Source organism: Drosophila grimshawi, unplaced genomic scaffold (assembly GCF_018153295.1).
Source record: "Drosophila grimshawi isolate 15287-2541.00 unplaced genomic scaffold, ASM1815329v1 contig_44, whole genome shotgun sequence".
In the NCBI taxonomy this organism is placed as follows: domain Eukaryota; kingdom Metazoa; phylum Arthropoda; class Insecta; order Diptera; family Drosophilidae; genus Drosophila; species Drosophila grimshawi.
Window position 1 is genome coordinate 721011 of NW_025063240.1, and position 18581 is coordinate 739591.

Below are 18581 nucleotides of genomic sequence, written 5' to 3' on the forward strand. Positions count from 1 at the left end.
TCATATATTTTGAAGAACACTGGAAAATAATAAAACTTGATTGCAATATATGCTACTTTTAGAGGCAACATGTCATATTATATATATTAGAAACATAAACACTAAAGTTAAGAACTGTGTATTCAATTGAGTTAATATGCTATTGACTAATTATGTTAAGCAATGAAATAAATATATCTATCGGTCGTAACATCTATTATTGAAATAGCTTTAAGTTGCGAAGTGAAAAATGAACAACCCAAAATAGAAATAAACAAATATTTGCACAACTAATCTATTCTCTGCTCTACTCTGCTCTGCTCTCTTCTCTTCTCTGCAGATCTTTTTTATGTACATATAATTTGGAGAATATCACGTTTGAAGCTTTTTTATAAAATTCAAAAACTAACGATTCCATATCTTCGCCAAAAATGATTCGATCTGCCAGCTATATTCATTATTATTTAATTGGTGCATCCAATAAATATGGCAAGATTCAAAGATGTTTCACTCAAATACATATTTACATATATCTGAATGACATATATCAATCGATATGTGATCAACCAAATACGGTCTGACTGAACTATCTGGAATCTATATAAATTTCGATTACCCATGAATTTAAATATCTTATGGAGTCGGATAGGTCTCTATTGATGCCTTTCTCATTTTCCGACAAATTATTAAAAACTCAATCATTAAATTCTGTGCAATGAAAATGAATACTGAAAATTCTTAATTTATTGATTATGATTATGGAAGTTTCTTGCAATGTTTATACATATATATTTCACATAAGAAGTGTGTCCGCACGGCACGTGTGTGGCACGCCCTTCTTACACACAAAATGCAATCTTTAAGGATTGTAATATAGTTTATTTTGATTTATTATTATTATTTATTCTGATTTATTATGGCAGCGGGATCGCTTTTCAAGTCATGATGGCAATTGATTAAATTAATTGCAAAGACTGTAAAGCAACGGTTTTCTCAGTTAGGAACTAAACTATTTAATAGATAACGCACAGACATTCTCCAGAAAATAATACTTGAACTTATTATATGGCCATCGGCATCTGATGATGATTTCTGATTGACTTCAGATTAGCCTCAGTTGCTTTGAGTGAAAAATTGAGTAATGGACTTGTTTCCCGTGGCAGAGTTTAAGGTACTGTTCAGCTGCCTTTTGGCACGAGGTGGCGGGGAGGTCTTCTTGATGTTGGCGGTGCTTATTGTGCGCACTTCCAGTTGGTTCAGCTCACGCTGCAGCTTTCTGGCCATGTGAAAATCCAAATGCTCCGGCATATCGACACTTTTCACGTAGGTCTTGCATTCGGGGCAGAGCTCAAGGGGTGAACTACTGCAGCTCGGAGGTGGCTCAAGTGGCTGCTTGGCGGCTAGAAACTTGGCGATGGTGTTTATAGGCTTTGCTGAAGTTGTTGCAACCGTTCCAGCTGCCTTTTTAGCTTTCTTTAGCGGCGCAGGCTTTGCCGTGGGTGAAGGAACTGAAACTGTAGTGTTAAGTGTAGCGTTTAGTCGACTGCGTTGCCTTTCCTCACGTTGTTCCTCGCGCAGCTGTTGATTCAGTTGCTGGGCAAAGTGATGATCCCGATGGGTTTGCAGTGCCGTCACATCGTCGGGCAATTGTGCACCACACTCCTTGCAGTTGACCATTTTGACCAGATCTGTACGCAGCTCCGGCTGAGCGTACTCAGCGTAGTTGCTTCTATAATCGCTTGCTGGCGCTGGTGCATCCATGGAATTTTCTTGCTCAAGTTTTCGCTTCGATGTGCTGGCTTCTTGTTCAACAATACAACTTGATTCGATGTCATCCAGTTCGGCGGCCAAGCCGTGCATATCGGAGGAGTCGTCACCTTCAGTGGATGACTCATTTGGCAGCTCTGCTATTTTGTTGACTTCCTTCTGCTCCTGTAGATACTTGGCAAAGAAGCTCTCCTTAAACTCGGGTGGCGTTGCAACAGGCCCTGCCTTGTCGTCGCCGATCTCCTGTGCCACAGAGGAATCAATCAGTTTCCGCTTATATTCTTCAAAGAAGCTCTTCTTGGGTGACGGAGCTAATTTCAGGGCATTTGCATCTTCATCAGTTTCCGATTTGTTTGTTTGCAACTCAATTTCAGCTTCAGTTTCATCTGCTCTTCTGCTCGACTCAACTATTAAGTTATCCTTCACAATCTTTTCGTCTTTGTGCGTTTGCAAGTAATTGGCAAAGAAACTTTTCATTTTCGCCTCTTCGGATTGCTTCGGCTTCTGCTCGACAATTGGCTTCTCCACTGGTTCCTCAACGCTAATGCGACGCTTTTTGGCTGCCTGATTGGCAAACATGGCTTGCAGGCTGTTCTGCGTATTCGATGCCGTCTCAAACTTGCCTACGCTGATGCCCAGAAACTTGACGGCATTATTGAGGGCCGCATCGCTGCCAGCTCGCAGAAATGTCTTTGTGTTGGCTTTGATCAGTTCGAGTGCTTGTCTGGCCAGGGTATCTTGATCGCAATGGTTGAGTGGCGAGGAACGGGAGCTGGACACCTCCTCGCCACCGATATCCTGCACAAACTGCACAACCATTTGTTTTGCCTTGCGGTTGTTCTCGATGAAATCCTTCTCCAAACGATCGTTCATTTCGCTTGCCAACTCACCAAGCCAGTGCTGCAGACTCTTGAGTCCGGTTATGTTGTTGCGACCGGGAAATTTCTTGCAGCAGCCAATGCTCTTGGAGTAAAATCGAGGCGTGACTGCCTCCAAGTCAATGCCACATGCAATCTGATGTAGCCAGGTGCTAAATAGAAATTCAAATTTTACTAATCGAAATTCAATTCACTTACCACTTAAATTGAACCAGTGACTTACCCGCTCTTCTCGTCCAGCTTGCGTTGCAGCTCCTTCTCAGTATACTTCAGCACATGGCCCAGAAACTTAATGCCCAGCGTTTCGCAAACTGTCTCCCCGAATTTACCGCCCAATCCCTTGATCTTGCCCACTGGTAGCTGATCGAACAGAGCGGGTATCTCGGCCAGCGGTAGAATTGTCTGCTTGTTGGGCTTATTCATGCCCGCCACCAGCTTGGCCAGAATTTTGTTATGTGCAATGCCCGCTGAGCATTCGTAGCCAGTTTCCGCCTTGACCGCTGCACGCACCTCGCCCGCAATGCATGCCCCGATGAGGAGACGCAGATCGCTCTGGCGCACAGCGGGCAAATCGTTGGCATCATAGGCCAGCATAAAACGCTCATCATCCACATAGGGATTGGCAAAGCGCTTTGTTATCTTATTCACATAGTCGCCAATGTTTTCGTAGCCGACGGCATAACTATTGACCAGCTCCTCTGGCTTTAGTGCAAGCGAGCCCTGCAAATCAAAAATGAAACTATTAATTTACTTATAGTAATCGCTCGTTGATTCATTTTTCTTGACTTGGGTTCCTTGAATTCTTAAATTCCTGGTTGTTGGTTTTTGACATTGCTTGTTGAATGTATTCTGGAAATTTTTCAGAATTGCTATAGATAATGTATTATATGTTTCTACGTATTTTTATATATTTTAAATATTTCTGCATTTTTAAAATTATATCACAACTATTAATCCGGCTAAAATATGTGACTTCCATCTATACAGTTGCGAAAATAATAATAATAATAATATTGAAAAATAATAAATGTTTTCAAAGGTGTCTATTATATAAAAATACTGAGATGGAAAATAAAAACAATTGCACTCACCGAAAGTCCTCTATTTTTATCATTAAGAATCAATTTTAAGTGTATTTTCTCGTGAATAACATTTTTACATGCAATTTGGATGGGTTTAACTAATTTATACTGTTATTTGTCTGATTGTGTTTTTTCTGAGTTTTCATAACAAATGCAGTAAAAAGTTGAACAATTTTGCATTTAATTTTAATTTAATATTAAACTCTATTGTTAGTTAAATTTCATCTAATTTTTACTTTATGTATTTTTTTTTACATTTTGTGTCGACTGCGTTTAGTTGACATTAAATAAATAAATAGAAATGCAAATTAAAAAACTAAATTTGATGAAAAAGTAAGCAAATTTATAAAAAAAAATTATCTTTAATGTGCACTTATAATTATGAAAATTAGAAATAAATAAACGATTTCTAAAAAGTGCGCAAGTTGTGATATTTGTTTTCTTTTTTGAACTTTTTCCTTCAAAGAAAGAAGAAAAAATATATGCTTATATAATATACAACTCTAATTGATAATATACATATATGATACTAAACAATATATTGAAAAAATTGCACGAACTAATTTTGTTTGCTTGTTTTTTCATACGTAGTAAAACTGTGGTTTTTCAACTGTAAATGAGTATTATTTGCGAATAAGAATCATGTTTGGAAGGAGCTGAGGGACTCACCGTTTCGAGCTGTTGCACGCGTTGGTTGACCGTTTCGGTGATGTCCAAATAGGCCTCATCGACGGAGGCGCGTTCCAGTAGCTGTGTGAAACGTTGCAGGACATTTGCCACTTCTTTGCCGGCATCGCGATATTTGCTGGTGTCCGCCTTTTCGCGGATGTTGGGCACCTGGCAGAGAACGATGTCGGGGCAGAGTGCCTTGGCCTCGTCGCCGCGCATGTGGCGCGTGACGCCTTTGTCGCGTGCCGCATAGTTGACGGCGATGATGCCACCGCCGCGCCAAGCGTTGTATTGGACGACGGCGAGGGGTTTTCCTCGGTGCTGGGGTTGTTGTTTCTCCTCCACTTGGCAGAAGAAGCAATCCATGTCAACGAGCAGCACGACGCGGTCGTATTTGTTTTGCATGCCGACATAGGCACGCGTTGAATTACTCATGATTTTAGCTTAAGATTGTATTTTTATTCATGTTTTCTGAATTGCGCGGTGAATTTCACAATCAACAAGCGTCCAACAGCTGTAGCGATGCGATAACTTGGACTATATTATATTGATATGTATCGAAAATTAAGCATCGATTTTTACTGAAATCAGCTGTTTAGTTGGGAACACTTCTGTTTGCCATGTGGCAACGCCGAAATCGAAAAAATGTAAACAGGCGAATTAGTTTTGTTGTGCGTCTAAAAATAAATAAATAAATATGTTTAAGTGCATTAAAAATTATTTAAAACGGGTGGTTAGCCCACAAATCTAAACTAAGTGTCAAAAGCGGCACGAAATTGCACTGCGCTGCCAACGAAGCTACTTCCGCTTTTTGGAATGTACGAATAAATTGTTTGAATAATTAATGATGTGGAATGAATAATAATTAAGTATTATTTAATGCTTATATTAGGAGTGTAAATCTATGTTAATATAGTGTTTAATCCATTTTTAAGTAGATTGGTCTGACTGCGGCTTTTTTTTAATACATTTTTGGCAAGCCGCAGAGCTATTGATTTTTTCGAATACCGCTTGCCAAATGCATTGCACATAAAAAGCACTCAAACACGCCCACAAACAGTCATATACTCATACACACAACACATATACATGCGCAGCGATTAAATCATTTTGGGTTAATGCACGCCATTTATTATCGGAGCAATTATCGATTTGCGTTTGACCAGCGACTGGTCAAAAATAGAATATTTCGTGTCGCGCTTTGTTTGATCTATTTCCGGTTTGTGTTCTATTCTGTTCCCTGTTACTCTTCCTGCGGCTTTTTTTGAGCTGTGCGTCATGTTCGAAAAATGTCATAGCTTGCTTGATTTGTATTTAGTGTTTTACGTGTGTGGCCAACTTATGGCTTAATTAGGTAAACGCACGTAGAAACTGCCCAGCCCAAGTCAAGTGGCAGTTATATTTATTGCATGCCTAAATACTGACAGCCTCTGCTGGTTGCCTAAGCGATTTGACTTGCTTGTTTTGTTTTTGTTTTCGTTGTTGGTGTGGGTTATGGTTGTGGTCTTTGCTATTTGTGTGTGTGTCATGTAAAGGTGTGTTTTTGTGACCTAATTCTGAATGGCTTATGAGGCTAACAGAAGGAGGAAGAGGAAGTGGCAGGTGCACCACTGACCTGTTGTAATATCGAATGACACGTCCATCAAAAATCACTTAACGATTTGTGTAACATTGTTAACTTTGATAATGAGTGTATAAATTATTTGCTTACTTTGTTGAGGATCTTTGCGATTACTTAAACTCATTTGACTAATGCTATTTTTGGAATCTACATTTCATACATTAGGTCTTTAATAAATAGTTTTATATAAAACATATTAAATACACCTATCAAAAAGTTTATGATAGATATTTCCCCCTTTGATTAGTATTTTTGGTAATTAAATTTCGTAGTACTTTATGTTGTAGTCTTGACTAAGTCATTTCATATTTATTAACTTTCTAAAACGCATGGGATTAATTATATGTTAAGAATTAAATTTATTTATGATTTTTGGTTGCAGACTTGACAAAGTAATTTTATATTTTATTAACTTTCCTTATTTGATAATTGGGTTTGACCCGCATATTAATCCCTAATGAATTATTGAGAATTTCTTTAAATGAAATTGTGGTAATTCAAGATGGCAAACCCTCAACTGAATATATTTACTAGAATTACGCTACTGCTGTCTGCTACCCTGGCTCCAGCATAAACGCACAATTATGCTAATGGCTCAGCAACAACCACTTGACCGACCCCCTTCCCCTTCTCCTTCCCCCAACCCTCTTCCCCTTCCCCCACCTGCCAGTAGCCAGTAGACAACCCACTCAGTGTCGACACTTTTGGGGGCATTTAACATTCAACAGCAAGCGACTCGCACAACTCAGAGAGATAGTCTCAGTCGGACGACGGACGCCGGACGATGAAGTCACTGAGGCGTTGTATCGCACACTGCAGAATTTCGAATTCTATTTGATTTGAGTGATTTTTAAGTGTCTCGTTTACTTTTCTACTTGAGTGCTCGCAGTGAGGACGCCTGTTGACATGGTGAAGATTCTACAGGCCTACAACTTTGCCAGGCAGCAGACATATGCACTCAATGGCGACATTCTGGCCGCCACCCTGATAGGCAACAATCGCATCGCCATCAGCAGCGCCGAGCAGTTCATCGAGATCTATGACATAGCTGCTAAACAACACCATCAGCAGCAGCAGCAATCGGAGCAACAGGAGGATGCCTCAGTTGCTGGTGGCACAGGAGATGCAGCCTCACCCACGCCAGCGAGCGATGAGCGCATGCCAAACAGGTACACACTGGCCACGGTGGGTGAGGTGGTGCAGCTAATCTACTGCGAAGCGGGTAAGCCCTAAAGCTTCGTTAATTGTTAACGAATGTTATGACAGGTATTTTCTTTAAATAGACTTCAACGAGGTGTGTTTAGTTTAGCCAATAGCAATTGAAAATTAAACAAATAATACAAAATTACCGACTGATTAAAATGATTACCCTTTAATAAGTAAATATTATTTAAAAGTTATTCTTACATTATTATATATTTGTGTTTTAGATTTTCTTTAAAAAGATATAGATTTAGTATGGCATAATTAACTAATGTTCAAAGAATACAGAGCTTCACAACATTTTTAGTTTTTACTTAAAAATTCTTAATGGAATAAAAAAATATAAATCTTATATCAATCGATATTTTTATACTTTTCACACTTTTCAACATATTTTCTTCGAATGAATTTCAACGATGGCTTTTTACAGGAATTAATAAATTAAAAAAATAAGAAAATAAATAAAAATTTATTTAAATAAATTAAAAGTTAAAATGATTATTGTTCATAAAATAAGTCAAATTCAAAAGCCAAATTTCGTTCAGCAAACCGAAAATCGATCAAGTTTTGGCTCAATGTTTCAGATACACATATAATGACTTTAAAGAATTCAGAGTCAGAGCTTCTTCTTAAGCTTCAAAAAACTTGACGGTATTTACAAAATGTACAAATCTGTGGATATTTACATACTTTTCACACTTTTCCAAGGGTGAAGAGAATTCGATATATTTTTCTGTAAATTGTTTCCCTTCAGATCAGATCAGATCAAATCAGAATTAATGAAAATTAAAATATTGTTAAATTATTTGCCTATATATATAGATATATATAATATTATTATTATTGTTTTATTTCAGTCTTATTTATTTGTTTTATAATTAATACTAATTATATGAGTTAGTAAAAATAAATTTATAATCAGATTTATCTGCAACAAAAGGAATTTTAATAACACAACTGATACTACAAAACTAAGAAATGCGTATGAAATTAATTAAAAATGTCTTTTAGAAAATGCCAACTGCAATTTAAATTTAACGTGCTATTTTGATGTTACAGTCGCCAATATACATATATGTATATATGATTGTATAAAAATGTACTTATTTAAATCAACAACTCATTGTTAAGTCTTCAAAAATTCCAATGAAATTTATTCAAAATGGCTTTAAAAATATGCCAACTGCAATTTATGTTGGAGTTCTAATTTGATGTGCTAATTTCTCGTATGCAGGCAAATACCTTCTGACGCTGGAGAAGGAGCAGGCTGGGAGCCCGGTGCACTCGAATAGCACCAGCATTAGCTGCACATCGAGCAGCAACAGCAACACCGTTTGCACCGAAGATGAGACGAAGATGTTCGTGCGCATCTATGCAAACTTCTGGAAGTTTCCCGATGCTAAGCTGAACGAGCTGCCCATCACAATACGCATCGCGTCGATGACGACGCCGAAGACGCCGCTGGTGGAGAGCATCGATGTGATTGAGTTGCCACTGCGCAGTCCACCCGAGCTGGTGCAGTGTTGCCAAACGTCGGGCAACATCATCGTGAGCAGCCGGGATCGCATCTATCTGTACGAGTATACGCAGTGTGTCCATGAGAATACCCAGCCGAGATTCTCCTTCATCGACTTTCTGCCCTTCAAGTTTTTTGTGCAGCTGAACTTTGTACCGCTACGCCTCTGCCTGGCCGAGAATGTCATCGCCTGTCTGAGTCATCGCTATTGCGTTGCCTTCAAAGTTGTGGATGCACTGGCCAGCAAGGCAACAGCAGCATCACCGGCAGCTGCTCGTGAGCTCAGCTGCCTGGACAACGATTATGTCGGCGATGAGCCACTGTCCGAGTCCCTCAGCTTGGGCAGCAAGGCAAGCGCTGCGGCTGTCAGCAGTACGCACAGTCAGCAGAGCTGCGACAGCGATTCACTGCAATCCTCCAGCAGCGCGAAGCCCGCCAATCTGGCCAATCATCATCCGGGCTTGGCTGGTCGCACGCCCCTCGATTTCAATGTGGCACGAATGGTGAACTCCGCCTATGGACGCGAGTTTGAGCCCGAGTTGCGCTCACAGTGGGATCAGTGCGAGAATGGCAGCGGTCGCCAGGAGGATAATAGCCAGGAGATAACCATATCGCCTCAGCGCGCCGCCGACATCAAAATCAAGCTCATCAACGAGGCGAAGGCGATGAATGTGCGTGGCATTGCAACCGGTGGCAACAACAGTCTGACGGAGGATGTATCCGTACAGTACGACGTCCGCAAACTGCTCCAGATCTGCATGAGGACATCGGAGCCTCAATCGAGGGTTTTGGATATATTGCGCTGCATGGACTTGAAGGCGATTTATCAGCGCAGCAGCAGCGAGCAGCCGCAGCTGGAGGAGGATGAGGATGATGAGTATGAGATGGGCAATCAGCAGGTGCCCAGTGCTGTGACCACGTTCAAGCATGCTAATCGACGCACTCTGAAATCCTCGCAGCATCAGCGCTGTGTGGGGCATGCTCTGCTCGTGGCCAGTAGTGTAGATGGCTATTTGTATCAGTTCTGTGCGCAGGGCAAGTGGTACAGCGAGAATGAGAAGCCGGTGGCCAGCTATAGTTTTACGGCACCCGTGTTGCAGGTGCATATCAATGATTATGTCATCTATGCCGTCACCTCGGAGTCCGTGGAGACGCACACTTCGCGCATTGGTCACAAACTGTTTCACAATCGGTTCGAGTATCCAAGCATTGGGGCCCTATTTCCCGAGGAATCCTCGCCGGATGTCAGCTCAGCGATTGCAGTCATTGGTCTAGCTGCTTTTATGCACGTTCAGTTTGTCTGCGTCAATCGGGAGCAGCTGGTGTTGATCACGAATGCGGCGCTCGAGCTGCACAAGCGTCGCAGCACTGGCGAGGTGGCCGTGGTGGCAGTTAAACGAAACATCGCCGCTCGATTGCTGGCAGAGGCCAAGGCCAAGCACAGCAGCTTGCTGAGGAGCAGCAGTTGTGCTGCCCCCTCCTCGGTGGTGAATGAGTGGACACTGTACAATCTGGAGGTGCCACGGGTGGAGCACGTCATTGAGGATCTCGAGGGCATTGCCGAATCTTATCGCAGTGCGAGCAGCTCCAACTTCTACGATCTCATGGAGGAGGCGCATGTCATGCTCAGGCTGAGCCTAACCCTGCAGGGCGAGCGTCTCGTCGTGGACAGGGAGCAGGCGCTGCGCAAAATGTTTATGTCCAATTGCCGAAAATTGGCCGACTTCTCAATACGGTAAGTGATTAATTTACTCAATCAAAATTGAGATTTGTAAAAATGATTCGTTTTTTTTTTCAAGTTTATCCTACGATATTCTTTATTAGTTGAAATCACAACTTATTTATTTTCATTATTGTATTAAGACTCTATATTCATTTGTTTACTTATTTATTTATTGTCAACTAAAGTCCGTCGAAACAAATATAATAAATAAAGTAAAAGCAGATTAAATAAAAATTAAAATTGAAGATTAAAAGTTACGGAATAATTCGACATATTTATAAGATTTCTGGGCGTATGTAAATGCAAAATAGTCCATCATTTGTTGCACGGATTGGGGAACCCCGCAAAAATCCCAATCAGACAAAAAAAAAGAGTTAGTATGAATTAGTTAAGACTAACCACAAATGTGAAAATGTTATTAAAGGAACAAGACGTTTAAAATTGATCATAATTAATAATAATATAGTTCAGGGCAAATGATCTCTTTTATCTTTCTTTCTTAAGTTATTAAAATTACAATATTCTTTATTTCATAATTAATTTCTCTTTATTTCTTCTTAAACAGCTCAAACAAGCAAGAAGTCTATTTGCAAGCCACTGGCTACTACAAGATGTGCCAGCTTCAACTCGTAGACATTTACAACAACTACATTCGGGAGTTCGAGAACAGTGAGCAGTTGGTGGAAACATCGCAGCTGGTTGGACTCATCTATGCCGTGAAACTGTTTCTGCTTGGCCTGGGCACGGATCGTCTGCGCTCTTCGTTTCTACATCAAACGGTGCCCGCGTATTTTACACCAGCCCGAGTGCTGCAACAGGGCTATAAGCAGGTGCCGCTCTCGCTTGAATTTCTTAACATGTTCATCAATCATGCGCCAGGTGATTTGGCACACATAATGCTCAGTTCACCTGTGGTTGCCGATGCGATGAGCGGTGAGCTGATCAACTATCTGAAGTACTTGACGACGCCGTAAGTATCAATGGAGTTAATAAACTGAATCTATTACTTATTTAAAATATATCTTTTAGCACACCCGATGAGAATTTGCTGCTGGCTGTGACAGCCTGTCGCATGTCCAACTATCTGCTGGCCCAGGAAATAATAGCCAAGTCGACGCGTCGCACTTTAGCCGTGGCCCTGATCAAGCACAAGAATGTTCTCTTCGATGATAGCACGGTGCTCTATCAGCGTCGCCAGCAACCCGAGCACCAGCACCAGCAGCAGCAGCAGTCCCAATCAACGGTTCGCAAGCGTTCTCGTCGTGGCGCCACACAATCCAAGGGCAAATCTGCAGGCGGACAAATCAGAGCCATGCCGACGCCAACGCCCAGCGCAATTGTTTCGTTCTCCGATTTCTGCGAGACGATTCTGTTGGCCAACGAGCAGCCCGCTCTAATTGAGGCCATATGCGATGCATTCATACACGCACTGTGCATGGAGCATAGTATTACACTGGATGTGGTGCTGCAGCTGTTCCTCAACTACATTGCCTCGCACATTGGTCAGAAGGGCTACCAAACCTCGCAGAAGGTGTTCGTCAGCATATTGCAAGTCTTCTACTACGATCTGTACGATGTCAGCTCGTCGCTGCAGTCGCATGAGGTGCGCTCCCAGACGCCGCCGCAGCTGGACGACGACTACGATGACGAGTGCAGCAGTTCGCGTGCTCCATCGCTGCACAGCGAAGCGGATGTCCATTCGCTGTCCAGCTCCTGCGCCAGTTCGGCACCAGATGAGCGCTCGATAAGTGGACGCCAGCAGCGCATTGTTTACGATCAGCTGCAGGAGCAACAGGGCGGATCGCCCTATCAGAAGCGCAGTTCGAATGCGTCGCTGTCGCAGCCGCAACCGGACGATGATGTGGCTGCCACCAATTTGAAGGGTCTCAAAATACTCTTTCGCATGTACATGGGCCGCCTGAAGGCGCTGAGTGATCTAATCACCGATCTGCAGTCCGCCGATGTCGAACAGCAGAGCAGTCGCGAAGATTTCCTCAATCTGCGCATGGAATGCATCGCCTACATGGTTGGCATGGCGCCCAATTACTGCAACAAGCCAAGTGTACGGCATGCCAACGAAACTTTATCCAACAAACTGATATATGTGCCCTATATACCCGACTATAAGCTGCCCGAGGGCGAGGAGTACGAGCAGCATATCAAGTCCTATATACGACCGATTCCCTGTCTTCTGGAGCGACCGCAGTACTTGAATCGCTTGCCGCCCTTTGAGCGCAGCGATTTCAGCTATCCCAAGAAGGATGAGGGCGAGTTCGAGGTACGTTTCACTAGCTGGCACAATGAGCTGCTGACGTTGACTCTGAAGATTCAAAGTCTGTTGGCCTCCAGCAAGGTGGATCGGGAGATAATTTCGGAGTTTTTGGCTTTCATACCGAAATCACCGCACTTGATAGGCGTTGATAGTTTCTTGGTCATCATATTACCCAAGAATTTGGCCATCAACTATATGCTGAGCTTTTGCCCAGCATTCTTGTGGCAATACGGCAAGGTGAGTTATTGTCTATTTTATTTATTATGCTCTTAAACTAATTAATTATGCCTCCAGTCCTGTGGGTTTACACCCAAACATTGGGAATCGCTGCTGCGCAAGATATTAAGCAAACAGGATGCGCTGCCTAATTGGAAGACACACATTGCAGGTTAAATTTCGTATAAATATATCTATGCAAGGAGTATTTGATCTAATTGTATTACCTACACAGAGATACTCAACAATCTGGTGGCGGAGCTGAGCTTTGAAGAGCTGCTGCAATGCTTTCCCAGCGAGGTTATACAGAATCGGAATACGGCACAATACTTTGCTAAGGAATTTGCGGAAACTTTCGTATTGTACGAGCACGAGCAATTGGTATTTAAGCGACCGGATCAGCCGGAGGGTAGCAGGGAACATTTGCCCATGGATAACATTGATGAGGAGAATGTTTTTGAGCTGACTCTGCGCAAGGCGGTGGCCAAGCAGCGGAGCATTGCACTGCGTTCCATGATTGAGTCGACGGGCACTCAACTGTTCGATGCAACCAGTAATCCTATGTATAATCTATGAATAGTCTGGGTCTAATCTGTATCTGTATCTGTATCTGTAGATGGAGCATTCCTCTTTTAACTAGTTCGAATATTATCATATTGCAAATTCATAAGATTGATTGGTATAAACTATAAATCATAAACTTTGTTGTAGTTGCGTCTCAGAGCAGCAAGTGTATAATGTATCGGTTTATATATATATATATATATATATATATAGATATCACAGTACATACGCATATATGTATGCATGTAGAGTTATTATTATAGTCTCAATAACGAGGCAATATTTATTGATATTTATGTTTTTAATACAAACGCAACAGTTCGATCGGTATTTGTAAAAGTGGTTTATAGAAAAGATTTACGACTTACTTATTTAGGTTGTACACTTAAAGTAGACATTTATGTGCAGTATTCGCTAGTGACACGCCATATTTTAAACCAGTTAAAGGCCTGTAAAGCGGCTCACAAACAAAAAAAGAAGAAAAAAAACAAACACCAAATTAAATCTGTTATTGAGAACAAATTCTTGAGCTCACTGAGCACCCGCTTCTCGTTTATTCTAAGTTCGATGTTTGAGTTAGCTTTAGTAATCATAACTATGGTATTATAATTTTAGCTAAACATTCTCTCTCTCTTACCCACATACAAAAAATACAAGTGATATTTTTTAAATTCTTGCATAATGTTGTAACAATAAAGAACATCAATTGTATGATAAAGAGTCCACTCAATTATTTATTATTAAGCTGGCAGTGGTTCAATACCTTCGCACAGCTGTGAAAACTGCATTAGAGCTAAGATTTCAGTGCTTAAAATATGAGCCGTAGGCAATTAAGTTTCTGGCGACGCTTATTGAAATCGTGTGAAAAAGCTGTATGGAACCAGCTTCCTCCGCAGCTACACCCCCCTCCATCTACATCATGGATATCGCGGTCAATTAAATGCGTTGTTCGTGTGCGTCAAGACTACAAATGAGAGGCAGTGAGGCACGTGAGGCACTGCCCAATTCAGTTGCCTCGAGTCGCCTCTGCTTGAAGCATGGCACAGCCGCAGTTGGATTTAGAGACAGCTCAAGAGAAGACAGCAGACGCAACGCCCACGGACGAGAATCATTTCGATGCATTTATTATTCAGATTGGTCAATTCGGACGCTTCCAGATTATCAACTATGTATTGCTCTGTTTGCCCATCATATGCAATGCCTTCTTCTCGATATCCTATGTCTTTACGACCGGCGCTGTGGTGCACAGGTAACAAAATTGTGATTGATGAATTTTATTTTAAATACAGCTTTTTACAGATGCAATATCAGCCAATGTGATAGTCCAAACAGCAGCTTTATTGAGCCCTGGTTAAACTTTACGATCCCCCAGCATAATGGAGCCTGGGATCAGTGCAAGGCTTATGAGGCAACACCAGAAAATGGTGGCCAATGTGAAGTCTCTTATTTTAATAGCAGCCATCCTATTGACTGCCAAGCGGGCTACAAGCTAAGGGGTGATGAAATAACCATATCCTCAGAGGTGAGTTTGATCAAAGACTATCATCAGCTTTAGTTGTCGCTTCTAAATAGTCTTTTGTTTAACTCAAAATAATTCATTTTGTGATTTTTTTTTAATGAAAAAGCATTTTATTTTTCTTTCTGGGCTTTCATTAATTAACCATTTATAATTGTCATAAAATGTAGTTGAAACATATTCGATGTATATTTAAAAAAACGTAGTCTATCATTTTTGAGATTTTGTTGTTGTTACATTAATTTATAAAAATGGAATATAATATATAATATATACCATTATGGGCGCCAAACATTGTGGCACTTCCAAATCAATCAGGAATAATAATAATTTCACATTTATAACTGGGCTTTAATTAATTTAAAATAAATTAGGCAAACATATGCGTTTTATATTTATGGTGTGCTTAACTGAAAAACTCAAAATCAAAATGATTTTTTTAATATTTTTTTTTTTAGTTTTTGTTGCAATTATTTATTAATATAGTCAAAGAATTTTAATGCGGGTTGCAAGAATTTAAAATGTACCATTATGGCGACAAACTCAAACTTTTATTTTGTGGACTAATTAGAATATGCATTTTGTACAAAATAATTTACGTTTGCTAACTTTTCCTATCTTTACAGTTTGGTATTTTTTGCTCAGATCAATGGCAGCTGTCGATGGTGGGAACTGTGAACAACATTGGACAGTTTGTTGGCATACCCTTGGGTGGCTTCTTGGCAGATCGGTGAGTAAAACGTATACTTAATCTTAGAAGCAGACGCAACTATTGATTTTATTTTACAGGTGCGGACGTAAGTCGATGCTCGTTGTGAGTGGTGTTTTGAGCGCCCTGGCTGGCCTTGCGCGCTCCTTTGCATTCAACTATTACAGCTTTCTGTTCCTTGAGTTTCTGGACATGGCCGTGGGCAGCACACTGTTTCCCACTGCCTTTCTGCTGGCCATCGAGCTGGTGGGGCCCAAACATCGTGTGCTGGCTGCCATGGTCATCAGTTTAGCTTATGGCTTGGCAGAGGCGGCACTCGGCTATCTGGCCAGCATCATACTTGATTGGCGCTGGCTGCTCCGCGTGGTCTACACTCCGGCGATGCTGCATCTGTTCTTCATCTGCTTGCTGCCCGAGAGCGTACGCTGGCTGCTGAGTCAGTCCAGGGAGCTGGAGGCTGTGCAGATTCTGCGCCATGTGTCGCATGTCAATCGGCGGTCATTGCCCGAAGCCCAACTGAGTGAACTGTTGCGCAACAATCGCCAGCTGTTGGCCCAGTCGGAGGTTGCAACTGGAGGTGGCCACTACAATGGCCGTGAGATTTTCAATGCACTCGGTCTGCGTATTGCTCAGTGCTGTTTTGTGTGGTTCACCAATACGTTCATTGCTCTGGGTCTGAGCCTGAATGCAAGCAGATTAAATGGCAACAAGTTCTACAACTTTAGCATGACGGGATTAATGCAACTGCCCGGCATCCTGCTTGCCACGTTGATGATGCTGCGCATTGGCAGACGCTGGTCGCTGAGCTTCTGCCTCACCACTTGTTCCATTTTACTGATCGTAATGGCGCTTTTGGAAAAGGGTGAGATTAAAGAACTTTTATATAATATCAGAAAAATAAATTTCAATAAACTTGAATGTACTCGGATATGTAGTATGGATATTTTCATGGCGATAATATAAACTGAGATGCACATAAAATATCTTACTCGGTACACAATTACAATTTTGCATTTTCAAAGTTTTCGTTTTTGAATAATAACATTAATAAAAATCTAAATTAATTTCATTTTCCAGATTACCCAACATTCTCTTTGTGTCTGTACTTTCTGTGTCTGTAAAACTGGCAGCTTCATGATATTGTATTTCTTCACCTCAGAAATATTTCCAACCAATTGTCGCAATAGCATGCTGTCATTTTGTTCGATGGTGGGTCGCGTCGGCTCCATGTTGGCGCCTCAAACTCCGCTATTGGTAAGATAGACAATTGACACAAGAGATCCATTATTAACGTGATCTTATTTTTATTGTAGATAAACTACTATAAATATGCGCCGCATTTGCTGTTCGCCACATTTGGCATACTTAGCGCAATTTTAACCCTGTTCTTCCCCGAAACTGCCAACAAAGTGCTGCCAACGACATTGGAGGAGGCTCGTGCCCTGGACAAAAGTCTGCCGGTGAAACAATCAAAATTATCAGTAGAAACAAAAACTGCTGTATAATCAGTTCACAGCTTCTGTAAATATTTGGTTTCAATTGACAATTGTAAATATTATGAACAGACCATCGTATTAAATGGCATGTAAAAATATCAAATTGTAAGTGAGCTTTGAGTGCAATGAATTTTCGTATACGTATTCGTATTCTTATTTTTTCCATTAATAGTTGATGACATGTGAATTTGACAAGAAATCTTTTAGTGCTGCTTGTTAATCTAATCAGTTCATGATGAGTTGCACATAAATAATGATATTATGAAATATAAGTCAAATGAAGCAATCAAATAAGCCACAAATACTATTGATTTCTAATAAATATTCTAATGTACAGTTAGAGATTTATCATTCATTCATTAGCGCCAACTTGATTTATCTTTATTTACTACAATATGTTATTGAATGAGAGGTAAAATGCTTAGTAATCTATTTATAGTTTGTAACACACATATACATTCTATGAAGATAACAATTTATCAATGATTTATTTACTCGTGAGTTATTTACATTCAATATAAACTTAAATTGGTTATCTTCTTATTTCGTAATTTCAATGATGGAGAATGTGAGTTCACACGTAGTAACTGAAATAATAGTCTCATAAAATTCTCACGGGAACTGTGTTAGCAGGTATTTATTAGCAAGTCAATAAATAATTCAGAACTTTCGATATGGGTAACAGACAGCAACAGCTGTTTGTACGAGACATAATGTCGGCGCGGCTTCTGATAAAAGACAATCAACAACAATAACGATGTTGTAAATTGCCATCATATTTGTTATCAATCAATGATCAGGTTGTTTAGCTATTTATTGAGTTTCATCGGTGCGGACGGTAAATACGATTAACCAACAACATTAGATAAAAAGTGAATCAAAACACTTGATAGGGTCGAGATACGAGCAGATGCGAGAGACGCGTGGAGAGCAGCAGACTAAAACAAAGTAGTAAACTGGACGGAGAGCGGATCTCTCTCGAGGCGAGAATGAGGCAAGCATTCCGTCCAGTCTCGTAATCAGTCAAAAGCAAACAAAAATAGAGCGTAAATGCCAACTACAAAGAGAAAATAAATACAAAAAAATACATTGTTTTTCTACGCCGAATATTGATGTACACTTATTGAAATACTAAGCGTCTGCAAATGTTTTTCTTTAAAATCATTTTTGAATTAAGAGTTAGTAATTTTGGAGTTTATTGAATTTGTTATTAAAATATGTTTCCACTTGCACATAAGAATCCAGTTAAGTTTTTCCCTCTAATTGTTTATTGGATCATTTATGAAAAATAGTTTACGAGCACGAAACTAATTTCTTGCGTTTCAGACACACAAGTGTGTCATACTCTCTCTGCATCTGTTAGGGTATAA

General features: G+C 40.6%; 3 protein-coding genes across 4 annotated transcripts; 2 read left to right on the forward strand and 1 right to left on the reverse strand.

The window, feature by feature from the left end:
* Positions 1-872: 872 nt before the first annotated feature.
* Positions 873-4856, reverse strand: LOC6557860 (DNApol-eta). Its single transcript, XM_001985530.3, has 3 exons — positions 4376-4856; positions 2848-3344; positions 873-2776 (listed from the first exon to the last, which is right to left on the reverse strand). Exons 1-3 carry the CDS (start codon positions 4808-4810, stop codon positions 1093-1095), a joined length of 2616 nt encoding a protein of 871 aa, XP_001985566.2. The 5' UTR covers positions 4811-4856; the 3' UTR covers positions 873-1092.
* Positions 4857-4997: 141 nt separating this feature from the next.
* LOC6557865 lies at positions 4998-14175 on the forward strand. Of its 2 annotated transcripts, none has more exons than XM_032736927.2 (7): positions 4998-5193; positions 6877-7218; positions 8434-10450; positions 11004-11408; positions 11468-12947; positions 13005-13098; positions 13162-14175. In XM_032736927.2, the coding sequence occupies exons 2-7, from the start codon at positions 6903-6905 to the stop codon at positions 13500-13502; spliced, it is 4653 nt and encodes a 1550-aa protein (XP_032592818.1). In that variant the 5' UTR covers positions 4998-5193; positions 6877-6902; the 3' UTR covers positions 13503-14175. The 2 variants fall into 2 exon arrangements, with proteins under 2 accessions (XP_032592818.1, XP_001985565.1); XM_001985529.3 differs by having other exon boundaries at positions 5079-5193; positions 6886-7218.
* Positions 14176-14527: 352 nt separating this feature from the next.
* On the forward strand, positions 14528-17351 carry LOC6557984 (organic cation transporter 1-like). Its single transcript, XM_032734389.2, is given in 7 exon segments — positions 14528-14739; positions 14790-15012; positions 15633-15736; positions 15796-16577; positions 16793-16826; positions 16828-16969; positions 17029-17351. Coding segments are annotated over 7 exon segments (1689 nt in total). The 3' UTR covers positions 17221-17351.
* The last annotated feature ends 1230 nt before the right edge of the window (positions 17352-18581 follow it).